This window comes from Saccopteryx bilineata, chromosome 11, assembly GCF_036850765.1.
Source record: "Saccopteryx bilineata isolate mSacBil1 chromosome 11, mSacBil1_pri_phased_curated, whole genome shotgun sequence".
Taxonomy (NCBI): Eukaryota; Metazoa; Chordata; class Mammalia; order Chiroptera; family Emballonuridae; genus Saccopteryx; species Saccopteryx bilineata.
The window spans coordinates 72,675,317-72,698,257 of NC_089500.1; the positions used below are offsets into that span (position 1 = coordinate 72,675,317).

General features: G+C 49.0%; 1 protein-coding gene across 4 annotated transcripts in view; it reads right to left on the bottom strand.

Moving 5' to 3' along the window:
- Positions 1 to 510: 510 nt before the first annotated feature.
- The window catches only part of NTNG1 (netrin G1), a 304,121-nt gene continuing 281,690 nt past the window's right edge, over positions 511 to 22,941 (bottom strand). For all 4 annotated transcript variants that reach the window (XM_066247204.1, XM_066247205.1, XM_066247206.1 and 1 more), the window contains one exon: positions 511 to 2,342. In XM_066247204.1, the coding sequence (XP_066103301.1) occupies positions 2,095 to 2,342 (248 nt within the window). In that variant the 3' untranslated portion in view covers positions 511 to 2,094. The remainder of the gene's footprint in view (positions 2,343 to 22,941) is intronic.

Consider the following 22,941-nt stretch of genomic DNA (forward strand, 5'->3'; position numbering starts at 1 on the left):
CTTACATCAAAAGAGACTGTTGGTTTGAATAACAAACATTCAATCAACTTAGACGTGGGGTGGCAGGCAGCACAGGCATTACCTGTTTACCTTTTATTGCCTTCTTTGAATTAGCGTTTCTGGGAACAAAACCAATAAGACGCGCTGTTCTTTCATCTAGTTTTTAGTCAGGTGTTTATCAGAAGACGTCTGCCCCCCCCCACCCCATTTCAGCCAGGAGTAGCAGATTCGGGGTAACCGCTTCAGATAGGAAGTGGGCTACCGACCTACCACTATCATAGCTTATTGCACTACCAAGCCGTGCCGGATTTGATTGTCTTTAAGACTCTGGGCGCATAATTGTTTGCGAGTCCAGGAGAGGCTGCTGTTAACAGCTGTGTTACCTGGGAAAGGGATACACACTCTTAAACTCGGCAATGGTCCCCTCACCCGCCACCTGCACCGCGCACCCCCCCCCCCCCCCCGCTGTCTTCCATGGTAATTGGCCTAATAAAAGGCAGAAACGAGAATTTATTACACCTTGGGTGATACTTAAAACAAACTTTATTCTCAGAAACAGCAGTTAATGTCTACTTGCTGCTGCATATTTGATATTTGCTCTAAATAGTTCATCTGAATATATTCCAAGTCAAATTGCTAAGCACTCAATTTCCCTGCGACTTCCCTGGTTCTCCAGGCCACCCCTATGACACTCCATGTAAACACTGTATTTGGAAAGATACATAGATCAGCATCCCTAGAGTCACATGGTCACATCAATCTGTGAAAATAGCATGACTGAAAAATAAAAGTCTCTTAGAACTCTGCCAACAGGCTTTGGCATAATCTTGGCAATCGCTTAGATTTTTTTTTTTCCTGTTATCATCTTCCCAAGCGGAAATAAGTCTTATATTTTTGCAGAAGTTGTCCAAGCAATTGAACATCATTCCATCTTCCTGGATACTAAATTCATCAGCTGAGCGTATTCGGTCCGCATAGAAATTGGTCAAGTGAGTGTGAAAATGCTTGGTGGCTTCTCCTTTCATCTTAAGAAACGGCGATAGGAATTCCTGAAATCATTTATGCAGGAACTTTTATTCTTTTAAATCTTCCAGGGATAAAGCAACAAGAAAACAGAGTGTCCTTTGGTGGAATCTTATTACACTTGTTATATATGTAAACTGATATTCTCCGACGCCGGCACGATCGTGTCCCGAGCAGAGAGATCTCTGCACAATGAAACAAACCAGAAACGATAAGAGAACAGAGGAAGACGGAGTCAGTCTCGGCTGATTCAAATGAGCTAACATGAACAGATTGTCTGGTTAACACAAATTGGCAAGAATACAAAAAATCTACATATTACAGTATTTCCAAGAAAAATAACTTCATTTGAATACAAAAGGATAGATACACTTTCTCTTTCTCCTACGGCCAGTCTTGGACAGTGGATGTGTGCTCGCGGCTGGGAGCCAGGGAGGACGCCGCGCCTCTCAGATAGACGGGGCAGGACTGGCTTGCGCTTCCGGAGGGGCTGTTAACACACGTGCATTACTGACACCAGACAAAGAAACCTTTCAACCAACGAGGGTTACAGAGCAACGTTCACTAAAGCACAGGTTGGAAGGGAGTCGGGACTGAGGCTGGCCACTAGGGCGGCTTGAAGCAGATGTCCTTACACCCTCAGGGCGCCGCCAGCCAGGAGCGCTTCTACTCGGTTGGTGAGCGCTCTGGGCCGAGCTGAGCAGAGCCAAGCCAAGCGGTCCCCGTGCGCCCCATGTGCGGGTATAAGCGTTTTTAGGTTGGTTGGTTTGTTGTTCTATCTTTCCCGCTCGGGTGGGGGCGCTGTCGCTGTCCTAGCCTTGCCCGTGGGCGATAAGCTCTGCAGCCGGCAATGTGATCGTCAGGGATACTGTCAGCAGCTGCCCACTCTGGAGTCAGAAACCAACAGTCTGGACTCGGTTGCGCTGCGCTGCCCGCGGCTGATAAATATGGCTTAGTTCAGTCAGGCCTTTCGAGTTTGTTCCCCGCGTCTGAGTGGGGGTGTCTGAGCGGTGTTCTGGTGTCAGTAGATGCTTCCCCAGGGCCTGGCCCGGCTGGTGGCTGCAGCGCCGCCTAGATCACCAGGGGGCCGGCGGTGGCTATCAGCGCGGCCAGGCTCACCGGCAGCAGCAGCAGCAGGGGCGCCCGGGGGCCGCGCAGGGACGGGCCCTGGCCCGAGTCAGAGCCGCAGCCGCCGGCCTCCTCGCACCGCAGCTTCTCGCACAGGATGCCGGTGTAGGCGGCGGGGCACAGGCAGCGCACGTTGTTGTGACAGGTCCCTCCGTTCTGACAGTGCAGGAGCTCATTGTCGCAGACGTTGGCTGCAGAACGAGGGGGGAGGGGAGCGGGGGCGCGGGGAGGAGAAGCAGAATCAATTTAAGTTCATCTGGTACATCATGTTTTCAGCTTAAAAAAAAAATCTCTATCGATTTTGTGCTCTTCCCCCGCCCCCACCCCCGCCGCAAAGGAGGCACGTGACCGCAATTTCCAAACACATGTAGTTTGTGCTGCTTTTTGTTTTCACCCCATCAGTTCTCTTCCTATAGATTTTGGCTGCGCTCTGGGATATTATCATTGTCCATTTTAGGCTATCGACTACAAGGTAAAGGGATACTCCTGGTTTGGCAGTGGCTTCTCTTCGTGGGACCTGCACTGACATCCCGGGTTTTTTTGTTTTTGTTTTTAAAGGACAGGTGCCTCATGCAAGAATGCAGAGCTTTGAAGCCAGATGATGCTTATTAAAATGCAAAGCACTGTTGCTAAAATGACCAAGAACCTCTGAGGGGTGGGGCATTCTCCCTGCAGGTGATTCCAGTGCCACATGCATGAAGACAGAAGCCAGCTGAGAAGGGACAGGGTGGGACATGGGGCAGGCAGCATGCTCTGGGCGGGCAGCAGCTTCGGGAAGAGAGAAAGCTGTTTGGCGGAGAGGTGTGAGGAAGAGCAGTCGTTTCTGCCCCTGACAGCTTATTAGGATTTTTACAATCTCATCAGGTTGGGGCATAGAGGCCAAGGTTACCTTGGTTTCCAGGGAATACTAATAAATGCAGTGGTGAAACCCTGATTACCAAAATTTCACTATATTCATCTATTGATCCCATCCGTGTGACTAAGTCAAGACAAGCAATCCCAGGGACTCGAATTCATTCATGGTCCCTGTCGGGTAACTTTTCATCTCTCATCTCTTAATAATTTCTTGTTTCTTCCAAATTCCGGTTCTCCTCATGAATGCCGGGTTTCCTATTCTTTGAGATAATCAAGGTTTCACTGATTTAGCAGAATGTTAAATAGAACCCAGGGAAATTAAAACAACACAGAGCGAAGGAGCAGAGAACACTTCCCAGCAACATATGCTGCTTAAGCACTTAATATGTAGAGACTCAGAATGGGCGGTGGGGGCAGAGCAGAAAAAGGAGGGTTTTTTTTTTTTTAAAATAAATTGTAACATTTTTTGTTTTTTAAAAATGCCGTGGTTAAATTTCCCCAGGGGTACCATATGAATTACACACACACACTTCCCCCCCTCAATACTACTATCAACAGCAAAGTATTTAAAAAGCAATAACTCCCATCTTCAAAGTAATAATTCAATAGAGAAAGTTGCCTTGTTGTTACTCATGTTTAGTGGTCATGTCAACTTCAAAAGAGGCTTCCTACAAACATACTATTCCCCTGTGTACATGGGAGCTGAGAAAAAAATAGGGGCGGAAGCTCCCAGGATCAAGAACCAAGTGGGCTTTTTTAGCCCAGTTGGTTCTTGATCCTGGGAGCTTCTGTGTTAGGGTCCTGTGTTACCACCACCTTCCACAATTCCTTGGTGACCTCTGGGTGACAGTTACATAATGTGTTGGTGTCACTTTCGAATGTACTCACAACTCGCTCTCAGTGAAAGAAAAGGGACAACTAAGGCCCCCTGAACCCTTCAGCTCAAAATCTTGCTAGCCACGGTGGGGTTGCAGCTATAGAGGAGATCGCTGATGCATTATACAAGCCACCTCTCATGGGTGGTGTCATGGTCACGAGTGTTAGACCCACATTATAGGGTTTCATGAGTCATGGTTAAAAATGTCCAAGAACTGGAGTCACGAGGCCAGGTGGGGAGAGGTTAGATGGTGGTCGAAACTGACAAAAGCCTTCTCTTTCTCTTTTTGGTTCTTGTTCATTTGGGAGGCATGCATAGGTTCTCAGGATTTTGTTTTGCTTACACTTCAGGAAATATCTGTTTAATTGGGGCAACAAGGAATAAACAAATCCAAATAACTGTTTCCGTTTAAAGTTAAAGATTCTTGGCATTTTTGTTCCAGGCAGCAGCTTGCTGAATGGGATATTTCCTTTCATTTGGGCCCTGGAGCTAGGGCAGTATCTGTCCCATCAATATTGATAATGGCTTGCCTTGAATAATTGAGAAGAAATCAATAGTTAATTAAATATCACTCCCCTTAAAAAAAGGAAAGAAAAAGGAAAACCTATTTTGCTTCTTCTCGGACCTGAATGTAAATCAGTTGTTGAACAGAGGTTTCTTTTTTTCTTTTTTTTTTTCTCAAAAAGTTGGTGATTAAATTAAAATTTAGTGCCTAGCTCTACGTTTAAGTAATCTGCTGGTTGATGTTGATGACTGTAAGAAATTTAATAAATGTATGAGGAACAGATGTCACTCCATGGATTGGGGGGGGGGATATATTTTTTTTGTAAGAAAGAAACAGGAAAGAAAAAGAAAAGAAATCCAGAATAGATTTAATGACTTCCAAATTCACTATAAGACATTCTGCGTTTGGTTTCTTGATTGTGCTATGCTTTCCACAAAGACAGAACGTGACCATATGCCTGGCACGCTCTGTTGGAAATCGTGTGCTAGAAACACCTCTAAACCTAACTACGGATCTTTCCCGCTATTCAGAAACTTATGCCCCAATGCTGTGTCACTCTGAACCAAAATCGTGGTGCATAATGAATAAGGTAGGTGGTTAACCAACACCGATGAGCTTTTTCTTTGGCGTATGATGAAACTTTTGTACTAAACACCACAAAGAAATAAAAGAAAACTCTGCTCTTATGAAGTTCAAGTCTGGTTGGGAAGATAAAATTATATACAAGAAATGATGTAATATTAATCTCATTAGAATGCCCTTATCAAATCCATCCAGCTCCACCCAGCGTCTCTGTCGTGACCCAGGCAGGCTGCCAGATTTCATGGCTGCCACTCTACCTGCCCTGAAGGAGCTCACAGTTTGGCAGGAAACAAATACATGAGAATATATAGAGATAATTAGGATACAATATGAAAACAAAAAATGACTATAAAAGAAGTATTTGCCAACTGCCAGGGGAACTCAGATGACGGTGTGAATAATTATTTGGAAGAAGATGAGAGAAAGGGGATTGTATTTGAACACAGGCGTGCATCAGGCATATATCGGGAGAAGAAGCATTATGGATGGGAAACTGTGTGACTGAAGGCACAGGGACGTGGAGAGGCACTGTGCCAGTTAATCAGCAATGGCCTCTCAATTCTGCCTAGATCCACCCACCCACTATGGTTGTTGAAGCTGGAACCCTGCAAGTTGTATCCTGACTTCCACCCAGAGGGGGCGCTAGAGGGAGCCGCAAAGGTAAGAGGGAGGAAGAAGGGATTTCCTTTTTCCTGGTTCACGGCTCTTCCTGAGAGGACTCACCCCAGCAATGCTCTTCTTCCCAACAGCAGCATCTGATTTCAGGGTTCAGCATTTTCGGAACCAGCGTCATGTCACCCATAAAGGTTCCTGTGCCCTCCATGGTCCCCTGCTCGGCGTTTAGGAGGTCCTAGCGGCAGCCAGTTACCACCCTTCCTTAGACGTGCAGATCCCGGGGCAATGGGGTCTCCCCTCCAAACTTACAGTTTCTCACAACCCTGTCTTCTGTCCTGTGCTCCCTCAGCCCAAGTGTGACAGCTCCTTCCTGCTTATACAGGGACTTCACTGTCCTTTCGTTTTTAAATTCTAAAGCATCTGCCAAACCTTCAATCCATTCTCCCTGTTAAAACACCAACTGTGGTTTCAGTTTTCTGACCGGAGCCTGAGTGAGTGACACACGCATCACTGCTGGTGTGGCCACAGTGACAGACGTGCGCAGGGTAGTGGGGACAGGCAAGGTAGACTGTGGCCCGGGCGTGAAGGTTCTCTGAAGCACACTACAGAGTTTAGCTAACAGGCAGCGGGGAGCAGTCCGAGACCTGTGAGCAGGGCAGTGTTTTAAAGGGGAATTAATAAGGTACGGCTAGACTACAACAAGGACAGACCAGGAGCCAGGAGACCAGATACTTCAACAGCCTGGGCTTGGGCTGAGTTAGAGCTCTGGGGAGAGAGAAGAGACAGGTCGTTTGACATGCAGAAGAGAGATTCTCAGGTTCCCAGTTCTGGTATTTGGCTGCATCATAGTTTATAATAAGAAGATTGGAGGGAGAGTGTGGTAAGGGAAGCAGATGAACTTTGTTGGGGACGTATTGACCTTGAGGGTGTAGGCTGTTTTGCAGGGGTCTTGTAATTAGCCGGAAAAGCTAGTTGACAGTTCAGGAGACACAGATTTGGAAGAGGGCTGATGGGGGGTCATTGTTACAAAGGGTGACAGTGCAGGAATAGAAGACTTCATCCTGCTAGAATATAGATGAAGTCGAGGTGGAGGCTGGAGAGAGAACACTGAAGAATACTAGCCCTTAAGCCGTAGGAAGAGAAACAGTGGCCATGAAGGGTGCCGAGAGGAGAAGGTGCTGACAGGATGCCCGCAGTGAGGCTTTGCAACGAACCACAGACGGCTTCCTGCTGTGGGTGACTGACTGCGTCTAGGGATAAGCAGACTGGCTGGACGAGTCCGAGAGGAAGGGCACTCGGGGTAGGGTGAAGGAAATATGCAAATAAGCGTGGCATGTTCTTGAATCTGACGGAAGGGATTCTGAAATAATTAGAAGAAAGGGAGGGAGAAATTTGAGGAATTAACATTTAGTAGAGGTCTTTCGTTGTTAAGCTAAAGTAGTGCTTTTCAACAAAGGGTGATTGTGACTCTCAGGGGACAATTGGAAGTGTCTGGAGACACTTCCAATTTTTTTTTTTTGGGGGGGGGGTTGTCACAACTCCGGAAAGGGCAGGCTAGTGGGTAGGATCCAGAGATGCTGCTAAATACCCTGCAATGGACAGAATGTCCCCACCCGGAGAATACCTCCGCTGTTAAGGTCGGAGGGTGAGTGGGAGGGCCTGGCTCAGGGTGTCAGTGGCAGCAGAGAAGATGAACGGCTGTCCTTATGCATAGTGGGGCACGGAGCATAAGGCGCCTTGGCGATTCTGGACAGAGACAGTGAGTTTTCAGCGCAGAGCCATGGGAATTCGCGGGGGCGGCTAAATACCAGAAGTTGAAAGAGTGGATTACCTTCCTGGGGGCGAAAGTACAGAAGACTGGGATCAAAGATGGACCCTCGATACTGCTCAGTTCGTTAAAGGATCAGAGGAACCCCAAATCACCCTCGTGTAATTTGTTCTACTCTGATGAAGAGAGGGACGTCAGAGGGTGAGAGGTATGCAGAGACTCCAGATGAGGAAGCTGAGGGAGACCTGGGGAGAGACAGAGCCAGAACCAGAACCAGAGCCAGGGCTCCCGGTCGGGAGGAGGGCGGTGGCACGTGCGTCGTTCTGTGCTCCTCCAGACGATGGAAACCGACGTGTGGACCCTCAGTCAGTTTTCCGTTGTGTGGACCAGCGGCTCTGCTGATGAGCAAGGTCTTTGTGCATAGGATTCGGGGTCCCATCCTTTAAAGATCTTCCACGTTCTGGCTGTGCTCCAAATACAGATCAGCTCAGACATCAACTATAACCCCAACTATCGAAGGTCCAGCTTGGGAATGGCAAATGTGTGTGTATGCCCTCGTTTTCCTTTCCCCCGAACGTAGAAGTGACCACTACTTAATCACGGGCGCTCTCACACCGAACTTCAGAAGCCGTCTCCACACAAGGTTTGGGGTATACGCCACCAGGACAGTGACCGACCTGGCACCAGGACACTCACAATCCTGATGCTTGATGACGTGCGTACCTGCAGACTGAAAACCCCATGGGCACCGAGCAGCTGGCATGCCCCTCACTCGGTGCCAGTCTCTGCGGGTCTGCCTGAACCTGAGAACTCTGAACTAACTGTGTGAAGTGCGAGCACTGAGCACATCTCGATTCTTCACGGTAAACACGGAGGGTCCATTCTCAGACTTCTCACACAACACTTGCACCGGTAATGGATTATTTTCATTTATGATACAATATGACCCCTGGATAGGAAGAGCTAATACTACTTTGATCATAGCTTGACTGTATTCTAAAGGATCGTTTTAACTTGGATGAAAAGAATTCATTTATGGCGTGTCCAATATCACAGCATGGAACCTATCACCCCTGATGTTTCAGTGTTAGTAATACTTTCCGACGGAGTGACCAAGGTAGCCCGTGACCCCCTGACAGAGGAGGTTATATAGTATTGCTGTTAGACTCAGTGACATATCTAAAAGCTGTAGTGTGGGCCTCCCCGGGGGAGAGGCTGAAGTCAGCAAGGTGCTGTCCTAACTGTGATCACAGCTTCGGCAAGCACGCCATCTGCAGTGGACACAGGAGCTCCCACCATGGCTTGGATTTTCACAGTGAGAGGACAGGAACAGGAAGCGTCTCTTCCTCCCTCTTCCACATCTTTTTAATTTTCCTGCAGCATGGCTAATGAGAGTCATGGGGATGGAGCTAAATGACTCAGTTCTTTAACTCGTGTGTGGCAGGTACCTGTTTCCTCTTCCCAAATGGCCATCTAGTATCAAAATGTGAATTATGAGACTTTGAATCCTTTTCCCTCGATTCAGTCCTTTCTGGAAGGTACAGGAGAGAAAACCTCGAGAGGGATCTCATCTGCTCAGAGGGTACCAGCTGGCACTTATTATTGGTACTTGTTGGATTCTCTTCTTTGTCCGTGACCTGGAGGGTCGCTTGTCCTCGTTATGGTCGCTATGCTCCATCGCATTACCAAAAGCAAGTTTTCTTTTTTCCATTTGGGTCTTGTTTAAAGCTACGCATTTAGGCCTGCCCCGCCAGGGAGCTGTACGCCCGAGCAATGCGGGGTCTGTATTTATAGAACTTGAAAATTTCTCTTTCTGGCTTTGTCTCCCTCACTTCAAGGAACTGATGCAACGGGTTACCATGACAGCCTTCCTTGATGGTTGTATTAATAAAGTGACCTCTACCTTCACCACCTGAAATGAGCTCGGGATTGCTGAGGGAAAGATGCTCCAAATTGTTCCATCTTTTTCAAAGAGACGTCAGAGAATGAAGTAACCTCCACCACGCAGGCTAATAACAAAGGCATGCGTGCTGCGTTTGGGTCTGATGTCGGCATCTGAGAGAGTGCAGCCCGGGGGGTGCAGAGCTGGGCCGATGCCCCACTTATTCAGCCAGGGCGGCTCGTGTACTGAGTCCTGGGATGGGAGATGTAAAACCTCACCCACACACGGGTGAGCTCCTGGGGGATGGGAGGCGCTCCCTCGACTGCTGTCTAAGGGCCTCTGTGCTGGAATTCTAGGCCTACTAATTGCATTCCCCCCACCCTTTCTCACTCATGTCTGGCCTTGATTGGCGATGTGGTGCATTGGAGAAAACATACATCAGGAGATATGAGCCCTGAGTTCTAGTCCTGAGTAGCCACCACTTCGTTGGTGTTGATCCATCCTCCATCCTCCCTCCTCCACCCTCCCTCCTCCATCTTCCATCCTCCATCCTCCATCCTCCATCCTCCATCCTCCATCCTCTATCCTCCATCCTCCATCCTCCATCCTCTATCCCTCCATCCCTCCATCCCTCCATCCTCCATCCTCCATCCTCCATTCATCCATTCCTCCACCCCTCCACCCCTCCATCCTCCATCCTCCATCCTCCATCCTCCCTCCTCCATCATCCATTCCTCCACCCCTCCATCCTCCATCCTCCCTCCTCCATCCTCCATCCCTCCATCCTCCACCCTCCATCCTCCCTCCTCCATCTTCCATCCTCTATCCTCCATCCTCCCTCCTCCATCCTCCCTCCTCCATCCTCCATCCTCCATTCCTCCACCCCTCCATCCTCCATCCTCCATCCTCCATCCCTCCATCCTCCACCCTCCACCCTCCATCCTCCACCCTCCACCCTCCACCCTCCATCCTCCATCCTCCATTCTCCATTCATCCATTCCTCCACCCCTCCACCCCTCCATCCTCCATCCTCCATCCTCCATCCTCCATCCTCCATCCCTCCATCCTCCATCCTCCATCCTCCATCCTCCATTCCTCCATTCCTCCACCCCTCCACCCCTCCATCCTCCATCCTCCATCCTCCATCCTCCATCCTCCATTCCTCCACCCCTCCATCCTCCATCCTCCATTCATCCATTCATCCACCCCTCCATCCTCCATCCTCCATCCTCCATCCTCCATCCTCCATCCCTCCATCCTCCATCCCTCCATCCTCCATCCTCCACCCCACCCAGGACCGTGCCAGACGATGGCCATGGAGTGTTAGCCGGATGCCCAGTGCAGCGCCTTCTGTCGACCTCACATTCCGGTGACAACCAGAAAGCCGGGGAAGAGTCTGAAGCAGGTGTTTGTAGAGTGCTCTTGGGCTTCACGGTTTGAGTGACTGTTTTTTGGGATGTTTTTTTTTTTTTCATGGAAAACCTCACACTGTAAAAGGCGACGGGTGAGGGATTCTTTCTCTTTATGATGAAATCGTGATGACTGTTCTGGCCCAAGAGTCCGAATCCTGGTGCTGACTCGGGTGGCTGTTTTCCATTGGATCGGTTGCCTGTCAGTCCTCTGGTGCCCGTAGGACAGGGAGAGGTTTTTGTTGTACTAACATGATGAGGGGAAGAAGAGAGTTAGGTGAAGAACTTGTGATTCCAGTCTGGCTTCTGCCGTTAACGGGCTGGGTGAACCTGGGAAAATCGTCCCCTTTGCGCCTCTCTCTCTTCCTGCTTCTAAAGCAGGAATAACACTTGTCCTGCCCACCCACCCCTCCAAGTCGTGGGGAGCCTCAAGTGGATTATGGGAGGCGCTTTAAAAACGAGGAAACACAACCTAAGTGTACTGCGCTCGTGTCCGATACTTTCCCCAATGTCCCCTAGGGCTGGACGGGGGTGGCTCATGCCTGTCAGAGTAATGAGGTCACCACTCCCTCTCCAGTCCAAGGTACTTGAAGTGAGAAAGGAGGCAAATGTCCTCCCTCAAAGACAGCATCTGAATGTGTCCCCTGCGGGCACAAAATGCAGACGGCACGGGGTCAAGCATGTAGCTCTGAATATTTGTCTCCAACTGCTTGTATGCCTCCGAGCGCTTCGAGGTCACTGGGACCGGAGTGTGCCCGGTTTCTCAAAGGTGACTCATATGCTCTTACTCAATGTGCATTCTCCTGGACCAATCAGAGTCCGTGTGGGAGGATTCTCCTGAGCCAATCAGAGTCCGTGTGGGAGGATTCTCCTGGGCCAATCGGAGTCCGTGTGGGAGGATTAGACCAATCGGAGTCCATGTGGGAGGGGCAGAGCTGGAGGCTGTCCCCCTGCTCCCACGCCCCGCTGACCGCCCTTAGCTTCTGCAACAGTGCGGCTGGGGACTGTGAGACACACACAGCATCTAGACTGAAATCCGGGGACCACCAAGTGGAAGCAGCCTTGCTTTCCTGTTGTGTCTGTAGCCATCTGAGGGCAGAGGTGCTGGTGGCATGATCCCCGTGTGCCAGCATCCGGTCTACTTGGTTCAGCGCAGTGAGGCCAAGGGGCAGAGCTGAAGGGCGATATGGAGAAATGTGGAAGCCGCCCGCCGGGTGGTCAGACATGTCTGGGTCATCAGTGTGGCAGGTTCTGACATCTGGGGACAGCCATTTCCTTCTTACGCACCTAATATAAGCATCAATTCTGCATTGGGGGGGGGGGGGATGCCTGCTCTTGTCTAAGCAAAGGAAATACTGCTCAAAACCTCATTAAAAAGCCACGTGCCTTCTGAAGGGGCCCCTGTCTGCCATGCGCAGTCACCCAGCTCAGATGACAGGTGACAGGTGACCGGTGCAGGGGCACGAGGCGCTGCCCAGACACCTCCAAAGTTTCCAGGCTTTGTAACCTGAAAAAAAAAAAAGCGTCTCTGCTGATGTTGAGAAAGAATTAATTCGCTGAGAATCCCATAGGCTGCCGGCTGGGCACCCTTCCCAAAGCGATCATTAATGATGTATTGAAATCCTATTTAGGTCAACACCTTCAGACAGGCAAGGCGCTCATAAAAACGCTGCTGAGAAATCACAGAGTTTCTCATCTGGTATCAGAAAATGCACCTGTCGGGTTTAATAAAAAGGTGCAACCTCGACTCCTTTGCCCAAGGTGAAAGACGGTGTTCGTTGGGAGGCGCAGTCACACACAGTGACAACACACAGCAGGGTGGGAGCCGTCATTTCAAAGTCCACGACATTATGTCGGGAGGAAAAACAGTATGAGTGTTTACCCGCTGTGGTCCCCACGGATACCGACACAAGCCACGATGTATACTTTACCTAATGGAAACCTCAGAAAAAGTACTGCAACAAATTATACCCAAATGGGACCAATGTTTATCTCTGGCTAGTGGAGGGCAGGAGATTTTTAGTAATTTTAAGCCTCATCTTCTTATGTTTCAGTCTTTCCAAATGACCAAGAATAAATAGATAGTCCTTTGATGATAATTAAAATGCCCATAAAAGGAATTGCTGTTACTCGAGAAAATAAAGGTATCTTTAACTGAGATCATAAAGGTAATTTGTTTAAGAAATGCATTATGGGATCAAGTTTTGCCATATTTCAGCATTCGTGTCATTAACATATATTTCTACTCAAACTACCAATCATCCAAAATGTCTACGGAAATGACCTCCAACAAGGCATAAGGGTCGTACACGACCCTACAATTATAAGAGGGCCCTAGACACAGGGAGTCTTTGTCTCACCAAAGACTGCGCTGCCTCCGGTGACAATGGAACCAGCACAGCCTCCTGAGCCAACAGGGCCTGCAGTCTGAGCACCGTGCTGGTAATGGTGCAGGCACTGACACAACACGAGGAGACATGTTTACATTCAAACATCAGGCCACGGCGCTGACTGATCGGATTTCCCACCGCCTACCCAGCTGGTGGGCCCACAGTCAGACTTAACTCAGAGAAAACAGATCACCTGCAACTCGAGGTTGTGGGAGGCTCATTCCTGCCCCACGTGTGCGCCACACCTATGACCTGCTCTCGTGGTTTTGTCATGAGGATTAGCATGGCCTCTGGCACTGAATAGATGTCCAATAAATAGTAAACAAGGAAGTAAAATTGGCCTTTTGTTCTCTGCCTCTTTCTGAATGCTGGATATATATCTCTTGTTAGTAGATACATAGAAAGATAGATAGCTACAGATACGCTGGATATAAAGTTTATGGGTTGGAGGTTGGGAAGTAAAAGAAACTTTTCCCTGATGGCGTCATTTGAGTTTCCAGAAGTAGGAGGTAAGCTCTCTACCGAGTATGACAAGGCAGAAGTCAGGAGGGGTAAAGCTTTTTTTTTTTTTTTTTGTATTTTTCTGAAGTTGGAAACAGGGAAGCAGTCAGACAGACTCCCGCATGCACCCTACTGGGATCCACCAGGCATGCCCACCAGGGGGCGATGCTCTGCCCATTGGGGGCATCGCTCCGTTGCGGCCAGAGACATTCTAGCGCCTGAGGCAGAAGCCATGGAGCCATCCTCAGCACCTGGGCCAACTTTGCTCCAATGGAGCCTTGGCTGCGGGAGGGGAAGAGAGAGACAGAGAGGAAGGAGAGGGGGAGGGGTGGAGAAGCAGATGGGCGCCTCTCCTGTGTGTCCTGGCCGGGAATCGAACCTGGGACTCCTGCATGCCAGGCCGATGCTCTACCACTGAGCCAACCGGCCAGGGCCGGGTAAAGCTTTTTCAAGGACTGGGGGAAAAGGTAACCCAGAGACACGCACACGAGAAATTGCACACCATGATTTGTCAGGGCTTCCCGTGCCTGATTTCACAGTGCAAAATGTCAGCAGGACAAGCATGGTGTCTAGTCTGGGGTTTCTTCCCTGCAGCCGTCACACACCACGGGCTGGGGAAAGACGGGGGAGGGGAAACCAACCTTGGCAGGTGAGCTGGGGCTCAGAGCATGGGGGGAGCACTTTGGTCCTGAGCTCGCTAGCATCACGGTGAAGAGGCAGGTCAAAAAGACGTGGCCTTGAGAAACTTGGTGGCCTTTTTTTGTTTTTGTTTTTGTTTTTGTTTAATTGGAGGGTTCCTAGTGAAATAGTTACTGAGATGGGTATGTAGAAGAATGCATGTGAGTGGATTTGGTGTTCTTTAAAATGACGTGGGAATTGTGAGGGACAGGACACACTGTCCCGTTCAGGGCAGAGACAAATGTGGGACCATTCTGTATTCTGAGTAGGAGGCAGAGAAAAATTACAGGTCTTTGACATTCAACACTGAGAAATCCAAGTATCTGAGGCAAAAAGGAGGTAATTGTGCCATTAATTCATGTGTGTGGGTTTTTTGTTTGTTGGTTTGTTTGGAGACAGAACGTTTTTGAGCACTCTATAAAGCTAAAATACAATCTGAGGTTCCCGTTTGTCGGGCTACAGCCAAATGCCTCCTTAGAGATTTAATTTTTCTTATATGTATTTGGTCAGAGTGCCCTAAAGATGGGTTAAGCCCTCCTAAGATTTTTAAACAGCAGGACGTTTAAGTATGAAAAATAACCCTTGAAGTCACATGGCAGTAACTTTTCTTAACCTCCCCCCCCGTCCCCCCAGGAATCATTGTCACTCACTCTTGTCCGCTGTGGTCCTGCTGTCCCTGTAACCACCTCCTGACAACCTGACAATGTCAAACCCAGTCCTGGGAGGTGACGTTATAACGTCGGAATGAAACAAAGCCATTTCCTTGTTAATGCCGGTGTCAAGGCAAAAATAAATTGGTGTCAATAAATTCAAGGTGAGGAAAACAACATTATGGAATCGGGAGAATGTGCAAAGCCGATGACAGGAATCGTTTAGGGATGCCACGCGCCAAGTAAAAATGACTGCTAATGTTTGGCCGTGCCATTTGCTGCCGGGGACCGAACGTTGAAGTGATCTACAATCCATTTGTGAGGTTAGGGAAGGGCGGAGGGGTCACGGTGACAGCCAAGTCACCGGGCGTACCTTTTCAATGGAGCCGATGCTGACCGCTGCACCTCGCCCTGTCCTCTCCTGCTGATGCATTCCTGAGCCGCTCAAAAGAGAAACGGCCCAAGTTTAGTACGTGGTTGCTTTGTTACTGCAGTGGTGTCCTCACGCTGGGGTTTGAACACGGGTGTCACCACTCACTCGTGGCTCTCTGAGCTGAGGTCCAGAGCCTCTGTTTCTACATCTGTGACAGAGGCCACCGTTTCACGGGGCCATCGTGAACCTGAGAGCTTCAACTTTACGATTAGTATTCAGGGCTTTGCGAGTGCCAGGACTCCCCAAAGTCCTACGGTGAAAATACAAACCGGAAGAGCCACAGAAACGATGCTCGTTTCTACAGGTGTGTGTGTTCACACTCTTCAGGCAAGGCAACTTCCCATCGTGTGCGCTCCTATGTGTCTCCCGGTTTGCTTCCATCGTTCTCATTTCGAGCGTCTTTGGTGCTTTAATGAATGCACGTTGGTTTGGGGCTGGAATAAAATCGTCTTTCACGCCTACAGTTCCTCACACGCCGAAACAACTGCTTACCTGTTGAAAAGCAGGTCTACTTGTCCATTTTACTTCAAGGAAGAGACGAACAGACAGACCAGAGCTCTGACGGAGAAAACGTCCGGGTGCAGATGGGGTGTTTCAGCAGCTCGTGAGCAACGGCAAGCAATTCTGTGCGACGTAACTTTCACTGACACTAAATTTCACGCCTGAGGCAGGAAGGAGGAAGAGGTGCTCAGAGTCCTTTCTCAGCATCCAGAGGAACCCTTTCTTAATGGGTGAAGAAGAAGGTGTAGGAATTAGAGCAAACCCACACAGTGGGTGCCCTGAAAGGAGCAGTGACGTTACTGCAGGGATAGAGCACGGCCTTCCGTCTCAGAAGAGGGGTGAGCTGTGAGACCCCAGTCAGACACCGGCGGGCAGTGGCGTTACTGCAGGGATAGAGCACGGCCTTCTGTCTCAGAAGAGGGGTGAGCGGTGAGACCCCAGTCAGACAGCGGTGAGCAGTGGCGTTACTGCAGGTATAGAGCACGGCCTTCTGTCTCAGAAGAGGGGTGAGCTGTGAGACCCCAGTCAGACAGCGGTGAGCAGTGGCGTTACTGCAGGGATAGAGCACGGCCTTCTGTCTCAGAAGAGGGGTGAGCTGTGAGACCCCAGTCAGACACCGGCGGGCAGTGGCGTTACTGCAGGGATAGAGCACGGCCTTCTGTCTCAGAAGAGGGGTGAGCGGTGAGACCCCAGTCAGACAGCGGTGAGCAGTGGCGTTACTGCAGGTATAGAGCACGGCCTTCTGTCTCAGAAGAGGGGTGAGCTGTGAGACCCCAGTCAGACACCGGCGGGCAGTGGCGTTACTGCAGGGATAGAGCACGGCCTTCTGTCTCAGAAGAGGGGTGAGCTATGAGACCCCAGTCAGACAGCGGTGAGCAGTGTTACTGCGGGTATAGAGCACGGCCTTCTGTCTCAGAAGAGGGGTGAGCTGTGAGACCCCAGTCAGACACCGGCGGGCAGTGGCGTTACTGCAGGGATAGAGCAAGGCCTTCTGTCTCAGAAGAGGGGTGAGCGGTGAGACCCCAGTCAGACACCGGCGAGCAATGACGTTACTGCAGGGATAGAGCAAGGCCTTCCGTCTCAGAAGAGGGGTGAGCTGTGAGACCCTAGTCAGACACTGGCGGGACGAGCTGTGGTTGGGATCTGTGCCGTCCGCGGCTTCCTGACCCAGCAGCAGGAAGAAAAACAACGGAGCCAGGTTGGATGCCACTGGGAGGCTGGGGACACTCCTGGCCACTCAGCGAGAGGACGTCAGTGCTTCTATTTAGAGTAGAATGGGGCAGGCCAGGGTTAGAGTAGGCAGGATGCATGAGGTTCCGGTGGGCTGGTTAAAGGTGGGCAGGGCGCGCGTTGAAACATCTTGTTCTAACCCATTTTCACTCTGATGTCTCTTTGTTTTTGAATATACGTAACTTCTCTAGAATATCGGCTCCGTGAAGAGACGGACTCTGTTTTGTTCCCTGTCGTGTGCGCAGTGCCTGCAGCAGCACCTGGGACCAGGTCGTGCTCAAGGAATGCCTGAGTGTTTCTGAGTGAATGAATAAGTGAATTGTACAGAAAAATTACAAGTCCCGTGGCTTCCTCGCTGCTTCTAGACGATCTCCCCGCTGTGTGAAATCTCTCTCCCCTAAGGCACGGGGACGCCACGACCAGATGAGCTTCCTCCCAGGGTCTTCACAGTACTTCTCGCGCCTTCTCTCAGGCGCGGCCTTCAGCGGCTCCTCACTGCTCATTGGGTCACTCTGTGGTCAGGAGTCCCCAGAGTGGTGTCTGAATCTCCTCCACTGTCTGCTTTCTCTCCTCAGTGCAAACTTCCTACTCCTGCCTAACCTACTCGCTGTCTTGCACAACGCACACGGACACACGCATTCAGAGGTTAGGCATTTTCACATATGTCGTCTTGCTGGAATAGTGCCACTAAACTCACAGGATAGGTATTATTATTATTACTATTATTTCCACTCTATGAGAAACCTGTGGATCTTGCCCCAAGTCCCACCCAGCAATGGAGCAGCAGGATTAGAACTCGGGCATCTGTGACCCCCAGCAGAGCACCATGGGTCCTGGCTGTCCTCCTGTCCCTTGACCGCCACATGCTGGCCCCTGAGTCGGTGCCTAAACTCCCCACCCATCCTTAAAGGTCCAGATCCCGGGCAGCCCCCACCAGGAAGATGTCTCCGACCGTTCCCGCCTTCAGACACCTTATGGTAGATGTCTAGATCTAAAGATGGATATAAATGCAGGGATTGTTCGGACAGCCTGGACTTCAGTCTTGGTCCCTCCAAATACCAGCAGCTTGGGCTCATGCAGATCACTCCACCTGTCTTTGTTTCATTCATAAAATGGAGGTAATGTAACACCCCACAAGATTGTTACATAAATCAGATGAATTATTACCCATAAGCCAATTACAATAGTGCCCGACATAAAGTCCTTCAGTAAATGTGAAGTTTTTGTTTTTTGGCTCTTCAGGACCTACAATGAGCATTCCTGTTCCGGGTGCCTGTCTTGTTTGCTCCACTGAAACATAAGCAGCCCGAGGAAGGGCGCGTCTCGGACCTCTTGTCGCCGTCCACAGGGGGCAGCATGGTGCTGTGTGCGGAGCGGGCAGTCTGAGAACGTACGTGACTGCTGCAGGTAAGAGGCCTCTCATCTTTATATCTTCAGACGTCTCTATTATCATCATATTCTAAGCATCTTACTCTATTTTCTGGCTCATAACCGGAGATTCCCCATGATGGGTTTTTTTTTTTTTTCAAGTCATTTCTCCATTCTTAAGATCACATAACAGATAAATTATTTTTGAGAATGTAACTGAAACCAATCTGAATTTCATTAGTGACTCCCAGTGCTCAGAAATTCCCTTCTGAGCAATTTTTTTTTTTTTTTAGTTCCTTTGTTTTTGTTTCTCTTGTTGTGGAGAGAAGAGAGAAGAGCAGGGCAAGGCCAGGAGGACCTTGGGGTGGTGGGCACGTGGGGTGGCGTGACTGGGCGAGAAACACCCGCCCAGAGATGCGCCTGTCATCCTGCGGGGTGTCTCCACTCTGTTTGGGGGGCGCTGACCACATTTCAAGTTTAAAACCTTCAAGATCTTAAATTAAAGTTCTATCTCGGATTTAGCTTCTATCTTTTTTTTTTTGTATTTTTCTGAAGCTGGAAACGGGGAGACAGTCAGACTCCGCAGGCGCCTGACCGGGATCCACCCGGCACGCCCACCAGGGGGCGACGCTCTGCCCACCAGGGGGCGATGCTCTGCCCCTCAGGGGTGTCGCTCTGCCGCGACCAGAGCCACTCTAGCGCCTGGGGCAGAGGCCAAGGAGCCATCCCCAGCGCCCGGGTAGCTTCTATCTTGGCTATTTCACTCCAATGAGCAGAAAGATGAATGAATCGCAAGCACTCCTCTTAAAAAAAGTGCAGACGAGTGAACAGGCTTTGGTCCTCCCCCCCCTACCCCTGAATTCCCATTCAGACTTGTGCTGAGGCTAAACAGTGGTGACTCTGCCTCAGACACACATGTTTTGTCCCCTGGATGTGCCACTAGGTGGGCTGTATGACCCCCCCACCCCACCCCACCCCCACCCAAGAGTCATTTTATCTTCAGCGTTCTGATTGTTTCGGACCAGCTGCTGCACGCAGGCCTCGTGGTTCATCTGAAGTTCTTTGCTCCCATTCAGCCTGCTTTCCCTGGGTTTCTGCTTCCTGTCGCCGCCTTGTTAAACCTTCCCCTCGGGTCCAGGTCACTCGTTTCCATGTGGTCCTTGCTCTTAACGCAAGGTGCCCCTAAATAAACAGCCAAGTCTTTTGAGTGTCACTCCAGACTGGGAGGGTGTGTTTCAGGCAGGTCTCTGACCCGTTCCATCAGGCGGTTCCTTTGTGCTGATGGTGTTGCTGGCTATCAGTCTTTCTGCTTGTGGAGTCCACCTACAGTGTTTAAGTGCATTAGCCAAAAAGCTGGCCTGTGGCTGGCCTGGCTTTAACCAGACAAAGTAGGGCAGCTTATTCACAGCTTGCAGAGAAAGAAGAGGTTCACAGAGGTGGGAGGTGTAAAGATGGCGTCCTGCTTATGTTATGGGAGGGAAGAGACGCACAATTCAAAGGGGGTTGGGTGGAGGGTCAGGCTCTTACTTCAAACTTGAATATCGAAGCCTTCAACCTGTTGCAACTAATTGCTTTTGTGTTTTCAAAACAAGCCTTTTTATTTTGAGGGGGGGGGGTTAGGAAGAAATATAATTTCAAAATAATCCCAAATCTCCTAAATCCATCAAAATGGAAATGTATCCAAAAATTGTGAATACCATATTTTTCACTCCATAAGACGCACCTGACCATAGATATACTTAGGATTTTAAGGGAAAAAAAATAAGAAAAAAAATATTCTGAACCAAATGGTGTGTTAAAATATTTAATGAAATACCATATTTTTCACTCCATAAGTTGCACAGGCATTTTCCCCTCCACTTTTTTTTTTGGAAAAAAGTGCATCTTATGGAGTGAAAAATAGGGTACATTGCATTTTTTACTATACTGTGGGCATTTGGCAATTTTTAGGGGTTACTAATTTTTATGGTTCAAAATGATGAAGAACTATAATAAACACCAGGCAGTGATTCCTCAGGACATAATCAGACCCTTGCACAGGCCAGGTAGCACCAGTTTAAAAAAAAAATCTTGCAAAACCCAAGTACATTTTAATTTTTGACAATTTTCTAATGAGAAGTCTCAGGCTTTCTTTTGATCAAACGCTTAAATACATAAAAAAAGTTTTAATTAATATTATGGATTAATCATTTGCCATTTGAATTATATCAATCCTATTTTCTGGGAAAAGAGTGTAAAAAATAATTCCCAAGGAACAAAGATACCACAAAAGTGAAATTGCAATTATTTTTTTCTAGTATTACATAACAAATACAATAAAAATTTATGGCAGAAATCCAGTCAGTAAAGAAGAATCAGGCCAAAATTTCAAGATAAATATAAATATTTGCCCGACCAAGTTTTAAACTACGTGATAATAGATTTGTTTTACAATGTTCACATCAATAGATCCTTAACTGTCTTGCCAAGAGCAATAATGTGAGAATAATGGGAAAAGATTGAGTGACCACATGAAAAAAAGTATAGGATTTTCAGTGATTTCTGACTTTCATCAGTTTATTTCCTAGGAGCCCGGTAATGAATTCATGTTGACGATGAGTACTTGCCTAATGACATCAAAATGCCTGCTCGATATCCGCTAGCTGGGTCGGGAATCTAGTTCAGAACGTTCTTGACCAGAGACACCTGGCAAGGGGCAAACGAAGACCTGTGGTGGCGTCGGGGGAGGGGGACAGAACAAACTTCCTGGTTTGTTTGGTGATGGATCTAAGGGGCGACTGGAAGTGACCGGCTAGTTCGTCTCTTCCCCACGCTTTAGGAGAGATGGCAAGGGCGGTGCGGTCATTCAGAGCTCGGTCAGCTCTTGGCTCCTGGACGCACTAGTTGTGCGACCCTCCCTGAGACTCAGCTTCCGCCTCTGTGCAACAGACAGGTGCTTTCTTAGGAGGGTTCTTTTGACGATGCGAATAGATACTGCATGTAAAAAGCTTACCGAGAAATGGTACCGGAGAGCTCTAAATGAGCTAGGATTGTCTAGAAACATCTGGCAAGTAACAAGAGCTTCTTGAATATTAATGTCTCTTCTCCTTAAAAAAGATTAGAAAATAATAATTCTCGACATAGTCCCCCTTGCTGTTTGGTTAACTATAAGAAAAAGTGGATGTTGCTATGTCATTTATATGTATCACTTTTTTGAGGAGGGGTGGGGAGAGGGTATTCAGTCAAACCAGAATAATAATAACAAAATCTAACATCTATTTTATTGATCACTTAGTCTGGGCCAGGCATTTTTCTCATGCACTGATTTTCATGCACTGATTTATTTAATCCTCCTAACAATTTTGTAAGGTAGGTACTCGCATCGTAACAGTGTTACAGATAAAGAAACCAAGACTGGGCGAAGGTAAATAACCTGTTTTCTAGCCTGACCAGTGGTGGCGCAGTGGATAAAGCGTCGACCTGGAAATGCTGAGGTCACCGGTTCAAAACCCTGGGCTTGCCTGGTTAAGGCACATATGGGAGTTGATGCTTCCAGCTCCTCCCCCCTTCTCTCTCTCTTCTCTCTCTCCTTCTCTGTCTCTCTCCCTCTCTCTCCTCTCTAAAAATGAATAAATAAAATAAAATAAAAAAAAAAACCTGTCTACCATCACACCTGAGCCTGAAATCCCACCCAGTCTGGGAGCTTAATCACTCTGTTATTCCGTCTGATGGCTTTGCTCTCCCTCCTGCTGGACCACTGTGACTGCTACTGTGTTTGCCCTTCTGTCTCCTTTTCTACCAAACAGAACCAAGTACTAATCAGTTACAAGGTATCCATGGGGTGAGGAGGGCAAGGGAAAATAGAAACAGCACATCTCTGTTGCAGAGCACCTCCAAGTTTACATTTGATACTGAGTTTCTCAGGAAGGGGCAGCACAGACTACAGAAGGTCCTGAATCCATCCATTTTCATTAACCTGCGTTGCACCCAGCCTCGTCCAAGCCACCAACACCTCTCACCTGGACCACCGTCCTTTTATTAATTCCAAACTTGCCTTCCCTCTAACCCCTTCCACCATCCACTGCCTGCACCACAGCCAGAATTATTACTTTTAAATTGAAACCCCACGTCATGCCTCTCTCCTGTTTAGTGCCCACTGCACTTAGAATAAAACCCCCCACCTCTTGTCCGGGTCTTCGGGGGCCGGGGATTAGTTCCTGCCTCTCCCTTTCCAACCTCATCTCAGACTGGTCCCCTCTGCTCACGTCCTCTTTCCCTTCTCCGAACTGGCCGAGCTTCGTGGCGCCCCCTGGCTTTCGGATGGTGTGTCTCCTCTGCCCGGGATGCTCTTCCACCAGAACTTTGCAAGGTGGGCTATTCCCATGTTTGGCTGACTACCATTCCGCAGGGACGGCCACTCCCCTGAGGTTTACTCCTCTGTTTCCCACGGGCCTCTGAGCAGCCTGAGTATTCTCAGTACCCGGAACAGTGTGCCTGGCACAGAATTTACGCTCGATACGTTTCTTAACTAAATGAAAGCCTTCCATGGCTGGTATCACCCATCAGC